The following is a 17,759-nucleotide window of genomic DNA, read 5'->3' on the forward strand; positions in this document are numbered from 1 at the left end:
CCACCCTGCTTTTTTTCTGCCCGTTTCCTCTCTGCATCTGTGGTGGATGTTTCAATGTCTGACTCCCTGCCGCATGCCATTTTGGCTTCCTCAATGTTTTCATTGTGGTAGCTGGACAGGCCCAAGTCCTTTAGCGATACCGGTGGTCTTTAGGTGGCCATGGTGTGGTGTTGTGCCTTTTGTCTTCAGCATGAATGTGGCGCAGGCCCCATAGTCCTCGTCCTTCGTGAGACAGAAGTTATAGACCTCATGGGGGAATCTCTCCACAAACTTTTGGTGGCATTTGGGACAAAATTTAAAGGGGGGATTTTCCATGAGCCGTACCTGACTTCATTCTCTGACCACATGGCTGGCTCCGGCGAGGTCCCTCTTCTCGGTTGTCATCCTCTTTGCGGTTTTTGGTGTGAAGGTGTCGATTTTCTTAAAGAAAACGCAATATTTTTGGAAAAACATTCGGAGCTTCTCTGTTGTTTCAAGGCCCAACGGCAGAAAAAAGAATCTGAAGATGGCCAATACACTTAGTAACACCTGGGGCACCTTCTGACATCATACACAGGATGAGCATTCCACCAAATGATGGCTGAACGAACATATACACACACACACACACACACCCAACGTGACATAGCTTTAACTACGAGGACCGGCCATTGACCGTAATGAAGTGTGTATTTACTATTCTAACTCCACATGCGCTTTGTTAGTAGGGAAGGTTATAAAGTGGACCGAGGCAACTATAACTGCACTTTCAGTTTTTTTTATACACTCGCTCGAAACTACTTAAATACACTAAGGGGACCGGTCCTCATAACGCACCGGTCCTCACAAGGATAGTGTTTGTCTTGAACTGACAAGAGTTTACCCACGCAATGAGGACCGAACTGTGTCTCACAGCGTGACACACAAAAAGAAAGACAATTCTGGGCTCAACCACTAGATGACAGAATAATGCAAAGCATGTGAATCCAGGAAAGGATTCATGCTGCAAAACTATCATCCCTGTCGGCCTGCAGAGCTCTATCAACCAGGGAATGGTTGAGGATACAGAGACTAATGGCATCCTCTTGGATCATTCTGCCCTGGTCCACGCTACATATGTATCCACTTGTTGAGCAACTGCAACCCAGGGTCACAGCAATATGACCAGGAGGCACCAATTAATTTATAGACACAGCAGTAGTGGTTGTAAGAAGAGAAGCTATCGCAAGGCTCTGAGAGACGTTCCAAACAGAATCTATAACAAACCTTAGTACAGGGGAAATGGTCAGTTCAACAAGCAGATGTTTCGTCCAATTTGAGGGAAATGAAAGCTGTTTTCCTGGCACTTGATGTTTGCTCCATAGCTACTAAATCACCATCTTCAAATCTAAACAGTAGGAAAGAGTTAAATCAATCATCAAGGTGGTTACCAAGTTCAGGTATTAAATGTTCTGGCACAGGAGATTGACTATATGGGCAGAAGTCAGTTTGCAATCTCAAAATGCAGTGCTTTTGTCTGGGAAGAATACAATTGGACAGCAGACCATTTGGAAGGAGTGTTTTCACTAATTTACACGTTGCTGATGTAGAGTGTATTCCAGCAGTTAGTGAAGCGGTTTGATCTACCAGAGGTAGAATGCTCTGCTGCCTTGCTTCTGCGCAATTACCAGAAGCATGGAGGATAGCTGTGATACAATTTCAATTAGATGGCCCAAAGCCCTGCTATGTTCTTCTGTTCTGATTTCCATGATCCTGAGGGTGTTGCAGAAGGTCAGGAAGGGCAAAGCCCTAACAGTTAGCAGCACAGCCTATTAGGGTAATCCCTTTAGTTCCTTATCCCCTGAAGGGATCCCAGCTCCCACACTCAGTGTTTCCTTGACTACAGATAGTAGCATCGCTGTTGAGAGGCTAAATTCAGTGGCAAGTGGTTGGTCCCATGGAGGGAGCGTATTCTGAACAACCGTCTAGGTGCTTCCTCTACATTAGTTATACTCTTGCCACTGGCAATCATTGGGTAAGCAGTGTGGGTATAGCCATTCTTCTGGTTTTGCAGTAGAACACATTACATTCCTGAATTTCTTGAAGGATAGATTGAATAATGCTGGGATTAGCAGCCTCTATTCTTTGTGTGAGCAGTTAGGAAATCTCAGCTATAGAATATGGTGAAATGAAGAATTAATCAGGGGAATTAAAAAATGAGACCACATCTAAAGGTGTCCTCACCTCTGCAGTCAATTCCCTCTCTACTATCATCCACCAAATGGCAGTGTTTGGGAAGACTAATCAACAGTACCTTGATAGAAAAAAAGCCTAATTGAATTTGTAAAGAAACCCAGCCTTCACGTCCCTCACTTTAGTGCGGAGATCCTGTCCCTCCAGCTTCATGAGTGTCATCAATGCAGTGTGGTAGAACAACACATCTCGGGTAAAGGCTAGGTCTGGGGAATCCAAAATGAATCTCAAAGGCATGTGAAGGAGTTATTTTGGGGAGGATGGAGTTCAGTTTGCCCCCTTACACCCCCATTGCTGTGAAGCCAGGGGATGCTACCTCTGCACCCTTCATTTTTTCTTTTTAAAATGCAGGGACCAATCCTCGCGGTCTCTAGGAGCAGTTGCAAACTATTTGTATGTTATGGCCAGCTAATCAGTGGCTTTGGGTCCGCTGATAATATAGGGGTAATTGGAGATAAAGCTTCCACTTCCAATTAGATTTATTTTTCTAATTTTGGGTCTAGTGATGGTTTACATAAACAGGTTCATACACCATCCCAACAGTCTGGATAAATCTAACTTCTTAAGCATTACAAGCTGCGGGACATTATTCTAATGCTATTTTTGTGAAAACTATTACATGTATTTACACCAAACCATGCAACAGCACTTCCTTGACTAATGGATTTACTTTCTTGACATGTTTCATTGAATATTGTTTACCTGATGTTTATTTTAAGAGGAGAGCAAACAGTTCTACAGGAGTTACAAATGAGAACATATTTTCCCCTCTTTCTTGTACGTGGCAGATCTGCACAAAACCTTGCCATGCCAAACCCAAATTGGATGAACTTTTTTGGAAAGTTTTGTGAAAATGTGAATGGTTTCAATGTTATTAAGAAAGCAAAAAAGCCTTTTTGAATTACAATTCAGAGCTTACTGTGTAACTGCAGAATCAGTATCGCTGTAACATAGAATAAAAGATTTTATTTTGAATGGGGATTAGCTGGGAGGAGGATAGAAATTGGAAGAGCTGGAAGGAAGGAAAGACTGAAAGAGGGAAGTGAAAATAATGAATGGTGAGAAAGCAAATCTAGCAAAAATCTCAGAACATTAAACTGCTTCAGTAACAGCACCAGCAGTTATAAGTGACCACTGTCGAAACTAGGCCTAGATCTAAGGCCATGGCATGCACCAGGAAGAAGGAAAATAAAAAGGGTTAGAGAGTTCTAAACCACTAAAGCCCTACAAAGCTCAAGCAATAAAGAAAAGAACATGATCCAAACCAGACAAGTTGTTGCAGGAGACACAGATGTTTTTATATTTAAGAAGGCGAAGAGTAGTTGTTTAAGTAAATGGTATGAGAGTGCTGTGCATAAAGGTCCAATAACTGTAATAATTAATGCCATACAAAAATAAAAAGGCACATTGTCTCACTGTTTGTTTATGGGGTGTCAGCAATAGTTCACTGTATATTTCAGGTGAAAGCACACAGTTTATTACAACATAATCGCACACTGACAGATTTGTTTTCTTCTTTAATTCTGTGTTGTACAAAAAATGAACACAATTTCAGTTTAATCATAAAAACAACAAAGAAAATAGGTTTGTGTTATCTATTTCACACTTGACACCAAAATATTCCCTGAGCCCCTCCCCAATCACCCGCTGGCGCAGTCCAAAGGTATGTGAAGGAGATGCTTCTGGGGGTCACGCATCCTGGCAGATCACATCTTATTATACAGAGCCATTCTGGAGGTAATAAATGTGCGGTTCTGCTATTCACGGGGACCTCTGTGAGCCACTCTGGTTCTTCAGTTCGTGTACAACTGGGGGATACTTATGTTCTACGAAAGCTTGAGTTTCTTTTCTTCTTCGCCCCCCTTTAAAAAACACTTCAGCTGTCTTGAATCCCAACATTCGCTGAATTCATTAGACAACCACGGTAGCACCTTGGAGAAGTTCCAAAGCTCTGCCAAAGTAAGAATGTTTATGATGGTCATCCGAAGGGGGGCGGGGTTACCTGCATTAGTCAAGTTTGGAATCAAGTAAGAAACTTTCATTGCATTCATCAGAATCCCATTCTGGAAGAAAAATGGCTGACACTTTCAGACACTTTCCACAAAGTGTTACCCCAGTCTGTTCTTGCTCCTCCCACATAGTGCCCATAATGCAAGATGCCAATGCCTATGCTGCACAACGGTATACGGAGTTCAAAGACAGATGTAGGTAATGCCGTGCACTGGCTATTGCAACACGACATACAGCACATAATGATCCAGAATATATGTGCTAAAATGTCAACACCTTAAACTCTCCTCACTAACTTTGTTTTAGGATTTAAACCGACCCACATAAAAATGTACTTCGCTTCCCGAAGTCTGGACTTTTTCATTCCCATAGGTTCAATGTAGGTACAGGCTCATTCAGCAGTCCATAACCTAATCCTATCTAAATGGCTTGCAGATGGTATCCATTTGTTAGGAACCAGTCTCTTATCCCCTTTTAATTTAAAACCTATTAGGTTATTTAATGGAGGAAACGTTAACTTGATATTCAGCAGGGGTTCCCTTTTTTAATTGGGATTCTGAGAACCTCGTGTTTTTTAGAAAACCTTCGTACAACTCTTCAGATACACTACAAAATGAAACAGGGGTGCAGGGTCCAGGCTCCACAGCATTTATATCTACATATCCACGAGAGGATGGAATCTTCGACAAATCCCTTCTCCATGCCAATCAAACCTTCCAGAGCATAATACTGCTGAATGAAACCTGGAACAAGACTCTTCAAAGCTATAAAAGCCCACACAGTATGACTGCCTGAGCTAACACAACTACAAAAGAACGCCAGCTGCCAACAGTGTGAATCCCTTCAAGCGTGAAGAGGGGGTCTCTTAGGGAAAAGGGGTACACAACACAGGTTTTTTGTTTACAGCATCCTACCAAAATATAAAAGTTTCTCTTCATATTTTTCTTTAATAAATGGCTTGGGAGTCATGTTGTTCGGGATCTGTTCCATGTTCTATAGTGAAATTGCACATAGTGCAGAGTAGACTCATAGTGCAGAACACATTTTATGACGCCTTCTAAAATATCACTGCGAGCGAAATCTAAATTTGCCACCACACTTGTCTCAAATTGTCTGAGTGAGATTCTGGTTAAATCAAAACAGTATTTTGCAAGTCACTTTGAAGATTCTTAAATATCCAATGAAAGGGTAAGATTGGCAAAATTCTGTGCACATGGTGCATGTATACAAGAATATGATAAAAAATATAAAATTTGAGGCTAAAAAGAAAAAGGTGGTGGAAGTAAAACAAATCAGAATTAGCAGGTATGGGCAAAGGCAAGCTTACCTTAGAGAGTATTCACTACTCTTGCCAATCTGGAGAAGACTACATGCTTGAGCGGCAGCTACGCCGGCGGAAGCAGGAAGAGGGCATCTGTTTCCATTCAGTATCACATGCCATGCTGATGTTTTGAAAAGTCAGTGTCATTAGCATGACAGAACGTGAGGCAAAGGGGAGGTCATAGCTAAAATGTTTGTTGTTTATAACCAGAATCTACCTCTTCATTCAATTGCTTATGCGTATTCACCATCATATTTAATGCACACAGATATCTGGAGAAGTCTAGGAGTTGGCGCAAAAACCATTATTTACATCTTGGAAATATTAACAAAAACCGGCACCGCCGGGTGCCCATCCCAGTACCAAAAAAATACACCCATAAATTGAAAAAAAAGAGCCCCAGCTCCCATAGCTAGTGCACAATATACTAATTTAGGGAAACCCACTACACAACAGCCAAAGCTGAGCAAGTGAAACAGAGCGGGTGACTATGTACATATAACAAATGTCTAAACCTAACAAATCAGTTCATGTGGCTGGATCTGGACTAGTCGCGCCACTGTGCACCATCATCATCATCTCCTCCACTTAAAGCCAGCACTGACCGCAGTCAGATCTCTGAACATGTTCCTAGCAGTAGTGGGAGGTTGGTTGGTTCCTCCAGACTGCTTTAATAGGGTGAAAGTCTTAAACACTAACTTCTCTAGTTGCTGGTCCCCTCGCTAACATTTGCTTCAAACAACCAGAGTCGGCTGATGACCCTCTCTCCACCCATCTTGAGATGTTTCTGTTTTTCGCTCCTGATCTTTTATTACCAATTCCTGCTCCCCATTCCTCTTCTAGGTCGTACGTGCTCTCTCCATCTTTTCTGTTTTGCCCCTTTATTTTTTACAACACTTTATACTTTCTTTTAGTCTTTTTTTTTTTTTGCAACAATCTTTATGTTTCTACCTTAGCTTGCCTATCTTTTCTACACACAGCTCACGGTAATTCCTTCCCATTTGTTCCACCTTTTGCAGCTACCACTCCATGGGCCCCTGGCCAAAGGTTTGCTTTAACCCCTGGAAGAGCACCCTAGGAAGGGTGTAAAACACATACAGAACACAGAACCACAGATTTAGGCGTTCACTACAACCTGTTGCCCTGAAGAAAACAGAGAAGCCTAGGTTGTGTCGGAATAAAGTTATACCGCCCTGTCCCCATGAGGGGCATGGGCTCACGGGAATAGAGATCCCGACAAAGCGGGGCAACCTAATGCACATTTGTTGCACACCCTTGCTTCCCAAACCACCCACCCCACCCATAGGGTTGTATCTGTGTCTCCATAGTGCAGATGGTGAGAGGCAAAATACTCCTCTTTCCTGCAGAGGACCAAGAAATCCGAAGTTTCTCATCTATACGTTAATATATGGACCAAAAGAGGGGCCTCTCCTTCACTGTGGCAAGGGACGAGGGGTATTCAAGAAAACTAAACAAAGTGTGACGTATTAAATTGTGCTGAAAGGAGGCATTGGGGCACGTCTTCATTTGTAACTTAGCCACAGGTCTTGCTACCCACACATTTTCAGAGTCACTCAGTTGCTGAAAAGCCAACATCTTTCTTTTTTACCTCAAGGAGGATGATTTACAAGGCTCTGTAGCAACCAACTGTAGGACAATCGTTAGGCCTGTTTGTGAAGCAATATTAGAGTACTGGTGACAAGTTCACAAGAAATAAACCAAACTTATGATCACATCCTCCTGAGCAGACAGGCTCAGACAGAACAAACGTAAGGATTAGAATACCCAAGTCTTCAGAAAACCAAAATTAAGTGGTCTAGTGTAGCTCAATTGATCTTAAATCAAGCTTTTCCAATGTTCTTCTTTCTTTACAGTTTACTAATTGTGTATTCCATTACTTGTTTTTCTTTGTTCTGTAAAAGTTTATTTTCAGTACTGACGTTTCCCTTTTCCCCAGAGGCTGACAGCCAAAGCTGCAGTTTTTCTAGGTACCTGCATTAGATTGCTTGAACAATCATAAGCCACATTATCACACTGGGTCCACAGACTGATGCCACAACCGCTCATCCACATCTTATCTGCATCACCCTCCTAGCCAATGATGGTGGGGAGACATTACCTTAATGTTCTTGAAAACATAAAGTACAACTAAAAGGATATGATTTGGTTGAGAGTGGAAATCTGTTCAGAACCACAGTTTGTAATTCAAACTACGCTACGCTTGCTTGGGAGGCCATGGTGATATTCATATGCACCAAAGACCGCGCTGCCCAAGTACTGGGTTACTACTCTTACCTATTTTTATATCAGGCAACAGAAATTATTGTTTGGACTTTGGCAATCCACAGTCCCACGCGTAAACGGCTTAAGGGATACAAGTGATCGAGTACAGACCTGTGGACATCCAAGTCCTAAACAGTGAGCACTAGCCTGTTCACCCGCATGCCCTGCAACAAAGTCCGTCACTGATGCTTGAGTAATCCAGCATGCACCTCTTCCCACTGCCCATCCTCCTCCCACATCTCACACGGGTGAAACACAGATCTTGGCGCTGGGGAAGAAGGTTCTGCAAGCAACAGATTCTGGAAGGAACAGCCTTCCAACTCTCCTGAAAATTCACTTACATGAAAAATAATCCAAAAAGTCATAGTTAAATGCAGAGAATAAAAAATCCTACAAGCACAATGGTTAAAGGTAGTAAACCAAATATTTAGCCCAGAGGTTTCTGGATTAAGTGTGGGAACAGGAAAAACGTTTCCATACAGGAGAATCCATGAGCATGGTAAACAAGGAAGTCAATACAGAGCAATGTGGGTAGGGATCAGGGAGTCTGCGCTCTGTAACAGGAGAGTCCATGAGCATGGTAAACAAGGAAGTCAATACAGAGCAATGTGGGTAGGGATCAGGGAGTCTGCGCTCTGTAACAGGAGAGTCCATGAGCATGGTAAACAAGGAAGTCAATAGAGAGCAATGTGGGTAGGGATCAGGGAGTCTGCGCTCTGTAACAGTGCTGCTTCTTACAAAGTTCTGGAAAATGAGCGCTCTTGAAAAATGTGCTATCCTGAGGCCGTGGACGACAATTCTGGAGGAGATAAGCTGACAACTGAAAGTGGTAACGTTCTAACAATAAGCGCAAGAAGCTGCGGGGAGCGGTCAGTTGCCACCGCTTTAAAGAAAAAGGTGCATCACTGAATCCCTGCAAGATCCAGCAGCACAGTGTAAATCTACACATCACTTGCAATTTCCCTGCTGCCAAAAACAAATCAACTCCACTGACTGTTCCTCTGCAATAATGCAGTGTCAAAAGATGGCTTCATTCAGACAGCTGTCCTCATACTAGTATTTAAGTGCTCAACAGTACAAAAATGCAGAATAGATGGTTGGAAGTCTGGAAAGAAATAACTGCAGCGTGGCTGTTGCTTCAAAGTCCCACAGGAACCCATCACGGCGAAGACGAGAAGCAGGAACAAGACTGATAGGGTCCTTATTTGCCAGGATATCACATTGGCAAGAGGTGGTCATCCCTCTCTTCTTGCTCCTCCCCCAGCTGGTCATCACCAACACCACGGTAGGCTGTGGTCACATTGCGTGGCTTAGACCTGCAAGCAAAGTCGCACCCATCCTACGAAAGAGAGAACAGACATCAGGTATTTGAGGAGAAATAAGGTAGAAGGAGAGTATCAGACTTGAGGTGGCGGGGGACCAGGGAACGAGAAGAGAGGAAACAGTATTAATAAGTAAAGATCAACAACACGGCAATGAGAAGGGATTCAGCAAAAGGGGAACGAAATGTGGGCAAATGCCATCATGAATAGAGGCAGGATTATATATCATCCTGGACACACTGTTCTGGGAACCATCATTTTGGCATCACAATGTGCATAATGTAGATCCACGGTGGCACCGCATGCTGATCTATATTCACTTGCAAAACATTCTAGGGAATCCTTGTAAGGGCACATTATTGAGATGAATACTTATTTAGACATCCTATCATAGATAACAACTAACCTGGCACATTTCACTGGAGAGCTTTCTATTTAATTTAATATATAATTGCAAACACTATTCTGGAAAATTTTAATTTTGGAACACTATATTAGGGAATATTTATCCAGGCACTCTATCGTGGGGATTATTTAGTCAAGCACACGGTTTTCAGGGAAAAAGGAACCATGCACACCACTATGAGGAATAATGAATTTGGACACGGTATCTAGGAAAGATGTATGTTATATACTCTAAGAATCTGTAACATATATTGCTTTAGACTCACAGGCTTTGCACACTCCTGCCATCTAGTGTTGGGCTGGAACATTTGCAAGTTGGTTTTCTTAGAAGAAGCTTTTGAGTCATGAGTTGTGCTGCCACTCCACAATGTGCAGGGTCACCGACTCTATGTTAATTTTTCGCACAACGGGTAAAAATGTCTATGAAGTGTCAAGTGAACCTAGCATGGTTCACCATGTGTATTGTGCAGTGCCGATTGAGTGATGGAAGTAGCGATCTGCAATCGTCACAAGCTTCTGCGAGAGAAGGGCGGGTGCATATGGACTTCCAGCATTACATGCTGAAAACAGATTCTTGCTGGGTAAGCAACATTTACCAATCGTAGCACGCGTGCCTGAAGATACACATGTTCTGCATAGACTGTAAAGCAGTGCCCTCCAGAACATTGGCAAGCAAGTACATGTTGCAGATGTCTAGAACAAAGTCATGAGAACTCTCTGGCTAACCGCAGCCTGCTGGTAGGCTAAGATGTCCACACAGTGGTGCTTCATAAGTGTGTGGTGTGTAATTGACCACAAACCTTCTTTGCAGATGTCAGTCTGCACAACGTTCCCTAAGAAAGCGATGGTTGTCTCTTTCGTACGGATGGAGTATGCCCTAGGGGGTACAGGTAAGAATCACTTAACTTTGGAGTTCGGGTGTGGATGCACTTGACTATCCATGTTGCTATATCTGCCTTAGTGATAGGATGATCTTTGAAAGGTTTCACGAAGGCTACAAAGAGCTAATCCGACTTGCAAAAAGGTGTGGCCCCGTCAATATAATAAAAAAAAGCTCCTTTGCCATTTAGTGTGTGTGTAACTCTATCCACTACTGAATGTGGTCCTCCGCGACTGGATATGTTCCTGGACGTTCGCCTTCTGGGGGTTTGTATTTTTCAAAAGGCAGTAATGGGCAAACCTTTTGCTATTGTCACGTAACAGGCATGTGGTAGGCCTATTTGCCTTCCGCAGAAAGGCTATCCATTCCTGGGGTTAGTTGAAATAGCCAAACTCATGGACATTAGGTGCCAGATCGCTAGGCTGAGCAGTCTAGGTGTCTGATCTGGCCTTGTCTATGGGTGAGAAGGTCTGGCTTGATCATAAGCTTGTCATTGGGGCTAAAAGACATTTTCAGAAGCATGGAGTACCAGGGCTCTATGGACTAAGTGGGAGTCACCAACATGACATCAAGGGCATGTCTTATTTTACTCACCATGCATGGGAGGAGTGGGAGAGGAGGAAAAGTGACCAAGAGCTGACGACTGGGCAGGGAAAGAGGCAGCAGCAGCTGGAATGTCAACACACTCTCGTGGTCGGGGTAGTTTTTCTCTTTAACAGCACTCAACACAGACATCAGGAAGTGTTGGATCTGTAAAGGTTGGACTTGATAGCATTTATGTGGAATCACAAGCTATGGAGCAGGAAAATTGCTTCTTAGCTGTGCACGATGGCACTGCTGTCTTTTGCCACTCTTGATCAGTCAATAGTCTAAACAGGAGAAGATGTGAGTGCGGAAACCTCTAGCTGATGGGCAACCACCACTGCTACGCACTTTGTGAACAACCTTGGAGCAATGGTGACCCCCATGATGTCTAGCAAGGTTTTAATATAGAGTTGTTCCAATCTGGTACAGAGGCCTGAGGTTCAGGATGGGCCTGAGGGAGTTATTCTGCTTGGGAATGAGGAAGTTAAGAGAGTTCACAACCTTTCCCTGGTTGAGTTGAGGCACCCTCTCTTCCACACCTTTATGGAGGAGCGCTTGTACCTCTTTCTCAACTAGCAGGAGATGGTCTCGGCTGAGGGAATATCTACAGTGTGGAATGTTGGGAGGGCTAGTGATACGTTCCAGGCTGCGAGTCAGAGGAGTGGCTGCTAAAACCCATCGGTCTGCCTTGGTTTCTTCTGAGCGGGAGAGAAAATCTTATCTTCTCCCTCAGACATGCGTCATGGGATTGGGGTTGTGGGTGTGGGTAAGTCACTGCATAGAAGTGGAAGTCCTTTTACTTATTCCATCTCTGACCTTGCCCTTGTTATTTTCTCAGTATACACCCCTGGCATACCCCTACCCTGCAGGTGAATTTTGTGCTGCTGTCTGCTATAAGACAGACTGGTTTAGAGATCTAGCACTGTTTCCTCCCCTCTGCTGCTATTTCCCTCGTGCAGCTGGAGTTTGCAGGGCACCAATGGACTTTGCGATCTCCATGCCTTTCTTATTTTATCTAGCATCTTGTCAACCTGGCGGCCAAAGAGATGCTCCCAATCAAACAAGAGCTTCAGGATATGCTTCTGGACTTTGGGGTTAAACCCAGATATATGGGAAGTTAGGCGTATCTCCTGGAGAGGACGCTAGTCTTAATGGCCCTGTAAGCTGCGTCTGCAGCGTTATCGCTTACTAAATGTTGGCTTATGAGATGGCATTGCCTTCGAACACTGTCTCATCCCCCTTCTTTCTATACTCATCTGGGTAGAGTTTGACAAGTTCCTAAATCCACCCTCACATGGAAATTAAAGAGTACCTGGAGAGGAGACTGACGGAAATGGCTAGTGCCAGTGTGTGTGTGTGGCTGCCCCTACTGATACTCTTTTGCCCACAGCATCTAGTCTTTTGCTCTCCTCACTGCTGGAAGGACAGCGGCTTTGGTGGAGTCTGTGAACCAGACAGTCAGGCGTAACCTGGCCCCAGATATAAATGGGGTTGCTTGGTGAGGGCCTATACTTTTTCCTTATACCCTAGGTGTCATCTCCTTAGACTTCAGCAGCTTCTTACAATTATCTGGGGCAGATTTAAGCATGCCTTTAAGCATGGGTAGAAACTGGATTTTGTGTTCAGACTTTCAAAGAATGGCCACTAAGAAGTCCTCTTTTGCTTGTACCCCACACATGCATGTCCACTTTGAGGTGTTTAACTCCCCTCTGGATGACCTAGGGTAGGCTGTGTCGTCTCAGGGCTGTTCATAAGGGTAGGGTGGTTAATATATCCTGCCAGGGTCTGAATAAATATGGGTGGTCATGCAACTCTGAAGAAGGTAGACAAGTGGTATGCTTGAGAGTGGTGGTAGAGGTTGGTGAGGTGGAGGCAGTGGTTGAAAATGCAGGAGATGGCCCAACGGATCTTCCAGGGCAGCTCTTCTTCTAAGGCGAGCCATGACTGAGGACGGTGTGTCTGAGGGCTTAAGTAGTGGAGATTTTGCCACAATATTTCCAGTGACAACATAGATAGAGACACTTCTGAGCGGAGTACAGTACCGCCTGCATTTTCAGCAGTATCAGTGCCTCCAACTCTGGATCTGGCTGTTGAAGCAGAGCTCACTGAAGGGGATTGCATTCAGGGGACAGGCAGAGATTGTAGACATCATGGCAACCTGACGAAGGATACTTACAGTTGCACTGGGGATAGTGCTGGAAGGGTGCACATTCCATCACTTCCTTCCGGTCTGAATTCTCTGGTGTTGACTTTCGAGGAAAAACTTGCAATCCCCAAGGGCACAAATAGGCCACTGCACCCGGTATGGACATCAGCATGAAACTCCGTCTCCATTTCTCCCTTCAGCATCCTCAGTGCCTTCCCTCTGTGGGTCCGATGGTGTTGGGAGAGTGGCGAAATCCGGCACCTGTTGCTTGGGTGGTCTTCGTAGACTCTGCGTCCTCCGGCGTCTGTCGCTTGGGCATCTCTCCTGTTAACGATCCCCAGGCTTCTATGGTCTCCTCTCTCCAGGGAGAATTCAGTGCTTCCTCTTTTGCTCTCCCACTGACAACGACTTTCGGGTCAGGGAGCTGGAAGATATAGGTCTAGTTGTAGAGGCCCTGTTTCTGCTCCTCCCCTTCCGGTTTCAGGGAGTTTTATTTAAAGATACAGTAACCCCGAACCTGTGGGGAAACAAGATGAACGTCCTTGTCACTGGCGTCCTGATGGGTAGTCCACAGCATGCAGTCAGGTAATTCCTCAGCCTGGTCACATAACTGCTCTCTGGGATTTTCCAAATTGGGGAGAAGGGGAAACCTAGAAAGAGAGTCTGCATTACCCTGGTCTCTGCCTTTTCTATGACCGACCTCAAAATGGTAAGGCTGGAGGGACAGAAAGCAACTCAACATTCTGTCATTGCTCCCTTTATTTCGATAGAGCCATGTGAGAGGGGCATGATCAGTGTACACTATGAAAGGTCTACCTTCCAGGTAACAGTGCAACTTCGCAATAGCCCACTTAAGCGCAAGACATTCTTTTTCAATTGTGGGGTAGACCTGTTCCAGAGGGAACCGGTTCCTGCTAATATAGCAGATAGATTGTTCTTGCCCTTTCGAATTTTCCTGAGAAAGGACAGCCCTGATTCCCATGGCCAACGCATCGGTTTGCAAAAAATGGTCTTAGTGGAGTCAGGGGAAAGCAGGACAGGTCCGATAGTAAGAGCCTATTTCAACTTTTGGAAAGCAGCCAGGGTAGGCTCTGAGGGCTGCTTGAAAGCTTTAGAGGAGATATTTGTTCTTTTCAGGAGATCAGTGAGAGGGGCTGAGATCTCAGAATAATATGTATAAATCTCTGACAATAACCTAAAAGCCCCAGGAATGCTCTCATTTCTCATCTTGTTGATAGGAATGGTGTACCTGTTATGACTTACTTTTTCCAAGTTGGGGTTCTATGACACCCTCATGCAAAAGATAAACAAGATAGTTGACCTCTCGATGGGCAAACTTAGATTTCTTTGCATTGATATGTAACTGGGCTTGTTGAAGTTCAGAAAAAATGGCTCGCAGGTGCTGCAAGAGTTCTGACGAGCTCCTACTATAAAACACAATGTCATCTAAGTAAGCAGTAGAGTACTGGTGATGATGTTGAAGTAGAGTATTCATGAGCCCTTGAAAGGTGGCTGGTGCATCATGCAGGCCAAAAGGCAGCACAGTGAACTGACAGTGGCTGTCGGGAGTAGCAAATTCTGTCTTTTCCTGATCTTTTTGGGTTTAATGTGACTTGCCAATAGCCCTTCGTGAGGTCAATGGTGATGATGTATTGGGCTTCTCCTAATTGTTCAATTAATTTGTCTACCCATGGTAGGGGGTAACTATCTAACTTAGAGACTTGGTTTACAGTTCTGAAGTCTAAGCAAAAAGGTATGCTGCTGTAAGGGTGCGAGCATGAAAGGGGAAAACTAATTACTGGTGGAAGGCACAATGACACCCATCTTTAACATTTGTTGTACCTCTGCCTGCAGAGCCTGACGACGGGTAGCTGGAATTCTGTATGGTCTTTTTTTTTTTTTATGTCCACCCCTTCTTGAGTAGTAATGGAATGGACTGCTAGATGTGTTCTTCCTGGTAGATCAGAGAAGATGCTGGTAGACAATCACAAGAGATGGTTTAGGTCTGTTTTTTCTGTCGCTAGAAGGCCCTGATTAATATTTATCCCTCTAACTGTGCTTTCGGTAGGTATAGTTGTCTGCACTGTTATAGGAGAAAGACCCAACCATTTTTTTAGAAGGTTGATATGATATATTTGTTAGGAGAGATCTCTAGGCGATAAGTAACACAACCGATCTTCTTGATGATTTTATAGGGGTACTCCAGGAGGTCAATAAGGTTTTTTTTTCTTCTGGTATACTTCACAGGTCTGACAGTATTGCTTGACCGGAGCATAAATACCAGCTCAGTAAAAGTAGCGTAAAATCGCCTGGCTTGTCTTTTCAGTCCCACAATGACCTGCCAATGGATGAGAGTTTGCGAAGAACAATACCTGTTCCCTAAATTCTAGATATATCAGCAATTGTGGCTCGTCATTCGGCCGCCCAACTCGGTATAGCAATCCCTTCTGGATGATGAATTTGGGGTATAAAGAAGTGGGGTTTTCTTGTTGACTTCTAGCTGTCTGCCACACATGCAGCAAGGAACTGTCATTCAACTGGCACAGTCTGAATTTTTGTTGAAAACCCAGGGGTTAGGTGTAAGGAGTGCATTTTGGGAAAAGGTTGGGCTCACCCTCGATGACAAGACTTTAAGCGTCTCTGCAAGAGGTCTAAAAAGAAGGGATTATGTGTTGCAAGGATGATTTCTTCCGGGAGAGTAGGAAGTACCCCTACCTCAGCGTTAGGTGAGCCACTGGGTAGGTCTTTATATCCCCATGTATGCAGCGTATTTCCACAAACTTGCCTTTAATGATCTGTGAATGGAGGATAAGAGAAGCCCTGACCACTGTCTGTCTACAACCAGACTTTAAGAGGGCATTTATCCAGTGGTCATTAACAAACAGAATTACATAATAAGTTGCTCCCATCTCGAGTGTACAGCACGAGACTGGGTGCGAAACTGATATCTATTGGATCCTCTTTGGTATTTTCTTTTCTGTGTTTACAGGAAAGAACGATATGACTCCATTCCCCACAATCATAGCACTATGGACCAAGAGTAATTACAGGGTCAGGTTTGTAATTCCTGCTTTTGATGACCTCTTGGTTTTTATACTGTTTCTGGTCCCCTTTGTAAGTTAAGGCTGGGATCATCTTGCCCGGTCTATCCAATTCGGAGAGGCGTGAAAATAAGACAGCCATTTCTACTGCGTGCTCAAGTGTTAAACTTGTGTGTTGTCTCAACCACTTCTGCGTGCGGAAGGGTAGCGCTTCCAGGTATTGCTTGAGGTATATTTTGTCCATTATTTCCTCTTTACTGGATTCCTGAGGTTTTAACCACTGGTCTGCAGCGGCCTTCATTTTATAGAACAGTGCTTTGGGCGTTTCTCCCCTGCTATTCCCTTCTTTCTAAATAACTTGAAGCAATGAGTCGGATCATCAGAGTCTAAATGGTCCATAATAACTTTTGTTGTATCTCCATAACTCGTGGTGCCATCCTTATTAGCTAAATGATAGGCCGCTTGAGGTTCTCCAGTTAGTAGAGGGACAAGACAAAAGGGCCCACGATCAACCGGCTAAGTGTTGGCTCTTGCAGCCCACTCCAAGCTGAGGAAGAAGGTCAGCAGATCCTCACAGAAACATACTTCTGTAGGGGTATGGCTGCCCCTAGAGCGGGTTAGTTTCTACTCTCAGCAATGCCAGTACTCAGTTGCATTTGACCTTCTGACAGTTTTCCCTTGTGCTCTTATGGTGTTGGTAAACACAATGCAGGCGATTTCTGCTTGATTCATGTCTTCGGCAAGAGCCCATTCCAATTTCATGTGTCCTTCTCGTAGCTGTTGCACAACGTTTTCCATCTTGTCCAGATGGGCCTCTGCCCGCATTCTCCACCACTTGTCAGATTTGGGCTTCCAAGAAGAAAGATACGCAAATGTATGTTTCTTATTAGTTGGATTTATTTATGAGGAGAGGACAGTGTATAGGATGAAGAAATATCCTGATTCCTGGGGTCTCTCCTTTTATCATCCAGGCGTCAGAGGTTTCCCGCTCAGACTCTCGGAATAAGCAAAGAAATAAGTGCAGGTAAGACTCCGCTCTCTGTTGACGGCAATACTCTTCATCAATTTCACCCAGAAATGGTGGTGTTTAAAAGTCATGTGGATTTTGGTATTTAGCAGTGAGAGGTATTGATGTAAAGGACACTTCACAGAGTACAAGTGCTGACAACCAATGACCCGTGGGATTATGATTGTACACCTATTGACACTTCCCATTTGCCCAATGATGTGCTGGTTAAAGGGGGAAAAAAAAAAGATTCACTAGTCCTCGACCCTTACGTACGCTCAGTATTCCTTTGGTCCCGCCGCCCCCATGTCAAAACCCTAGCACGCACTTGGTCTAGCCACGTCCCTTCTGTAACATGGATGGGATGTAGAGCCTGTCATCGTGAAACTCCGTGTCAGTTTCTCTCTTTGGTGTCCTCAGCTCCTTCCCTCTTTTGGTCCGGGGGTTTTGGGAGAGTGGCGTCCTCCAGCGTCTGACACCCGGGTGGTCTTTGTAGACTTGCGTCGTCGACTGGCGTCTATCGATTGGGCAGCTCTCCTGCTAACGATT

General features: G+C 44.3%; 1 protein-coding gene across 1 annotated transcript in view; it reads right to left on the reverse strand.

Moving 5' to 3' along the window:
* Positions 1–3,715: 3,715 nt before the first annotated feature.
* Positions 3,716–17,759, reverse strand: part of M6PR (mannose-6-phosphate receptor, cation dependent) — a 69,214-nt gene continuing 55,170 nt past the window's right edge. Inside the window, exon 7 of the mRNA XM_069242959.1 lies at positions 3,716–9,164. Within this exon, the coding sequence (XP_069099060.1) occupies positions 9,042–9,164 (123 nt within the window). The 3' untranslated portion in view covers positions 3,716–9,041. The remainder of the gene's footprint in view (positions 9,165–17,759) is intronic.

This window comes from Pleurodeles waltl, chromosome 7 (assembly GCF_031143425.1).
Source record: "Pleurodeles waltl isolate 20211129_DDA chromosome 7, aPleWal1.hap1.20221129, whole genome shotgun sequence".
Classification (NCBI taxonomy): Eukaryota; Metazoa; Chordata; class Amphibia; order Caudata; family Salamandridae; genus Pleurodeles; species Pleurodeles waltl.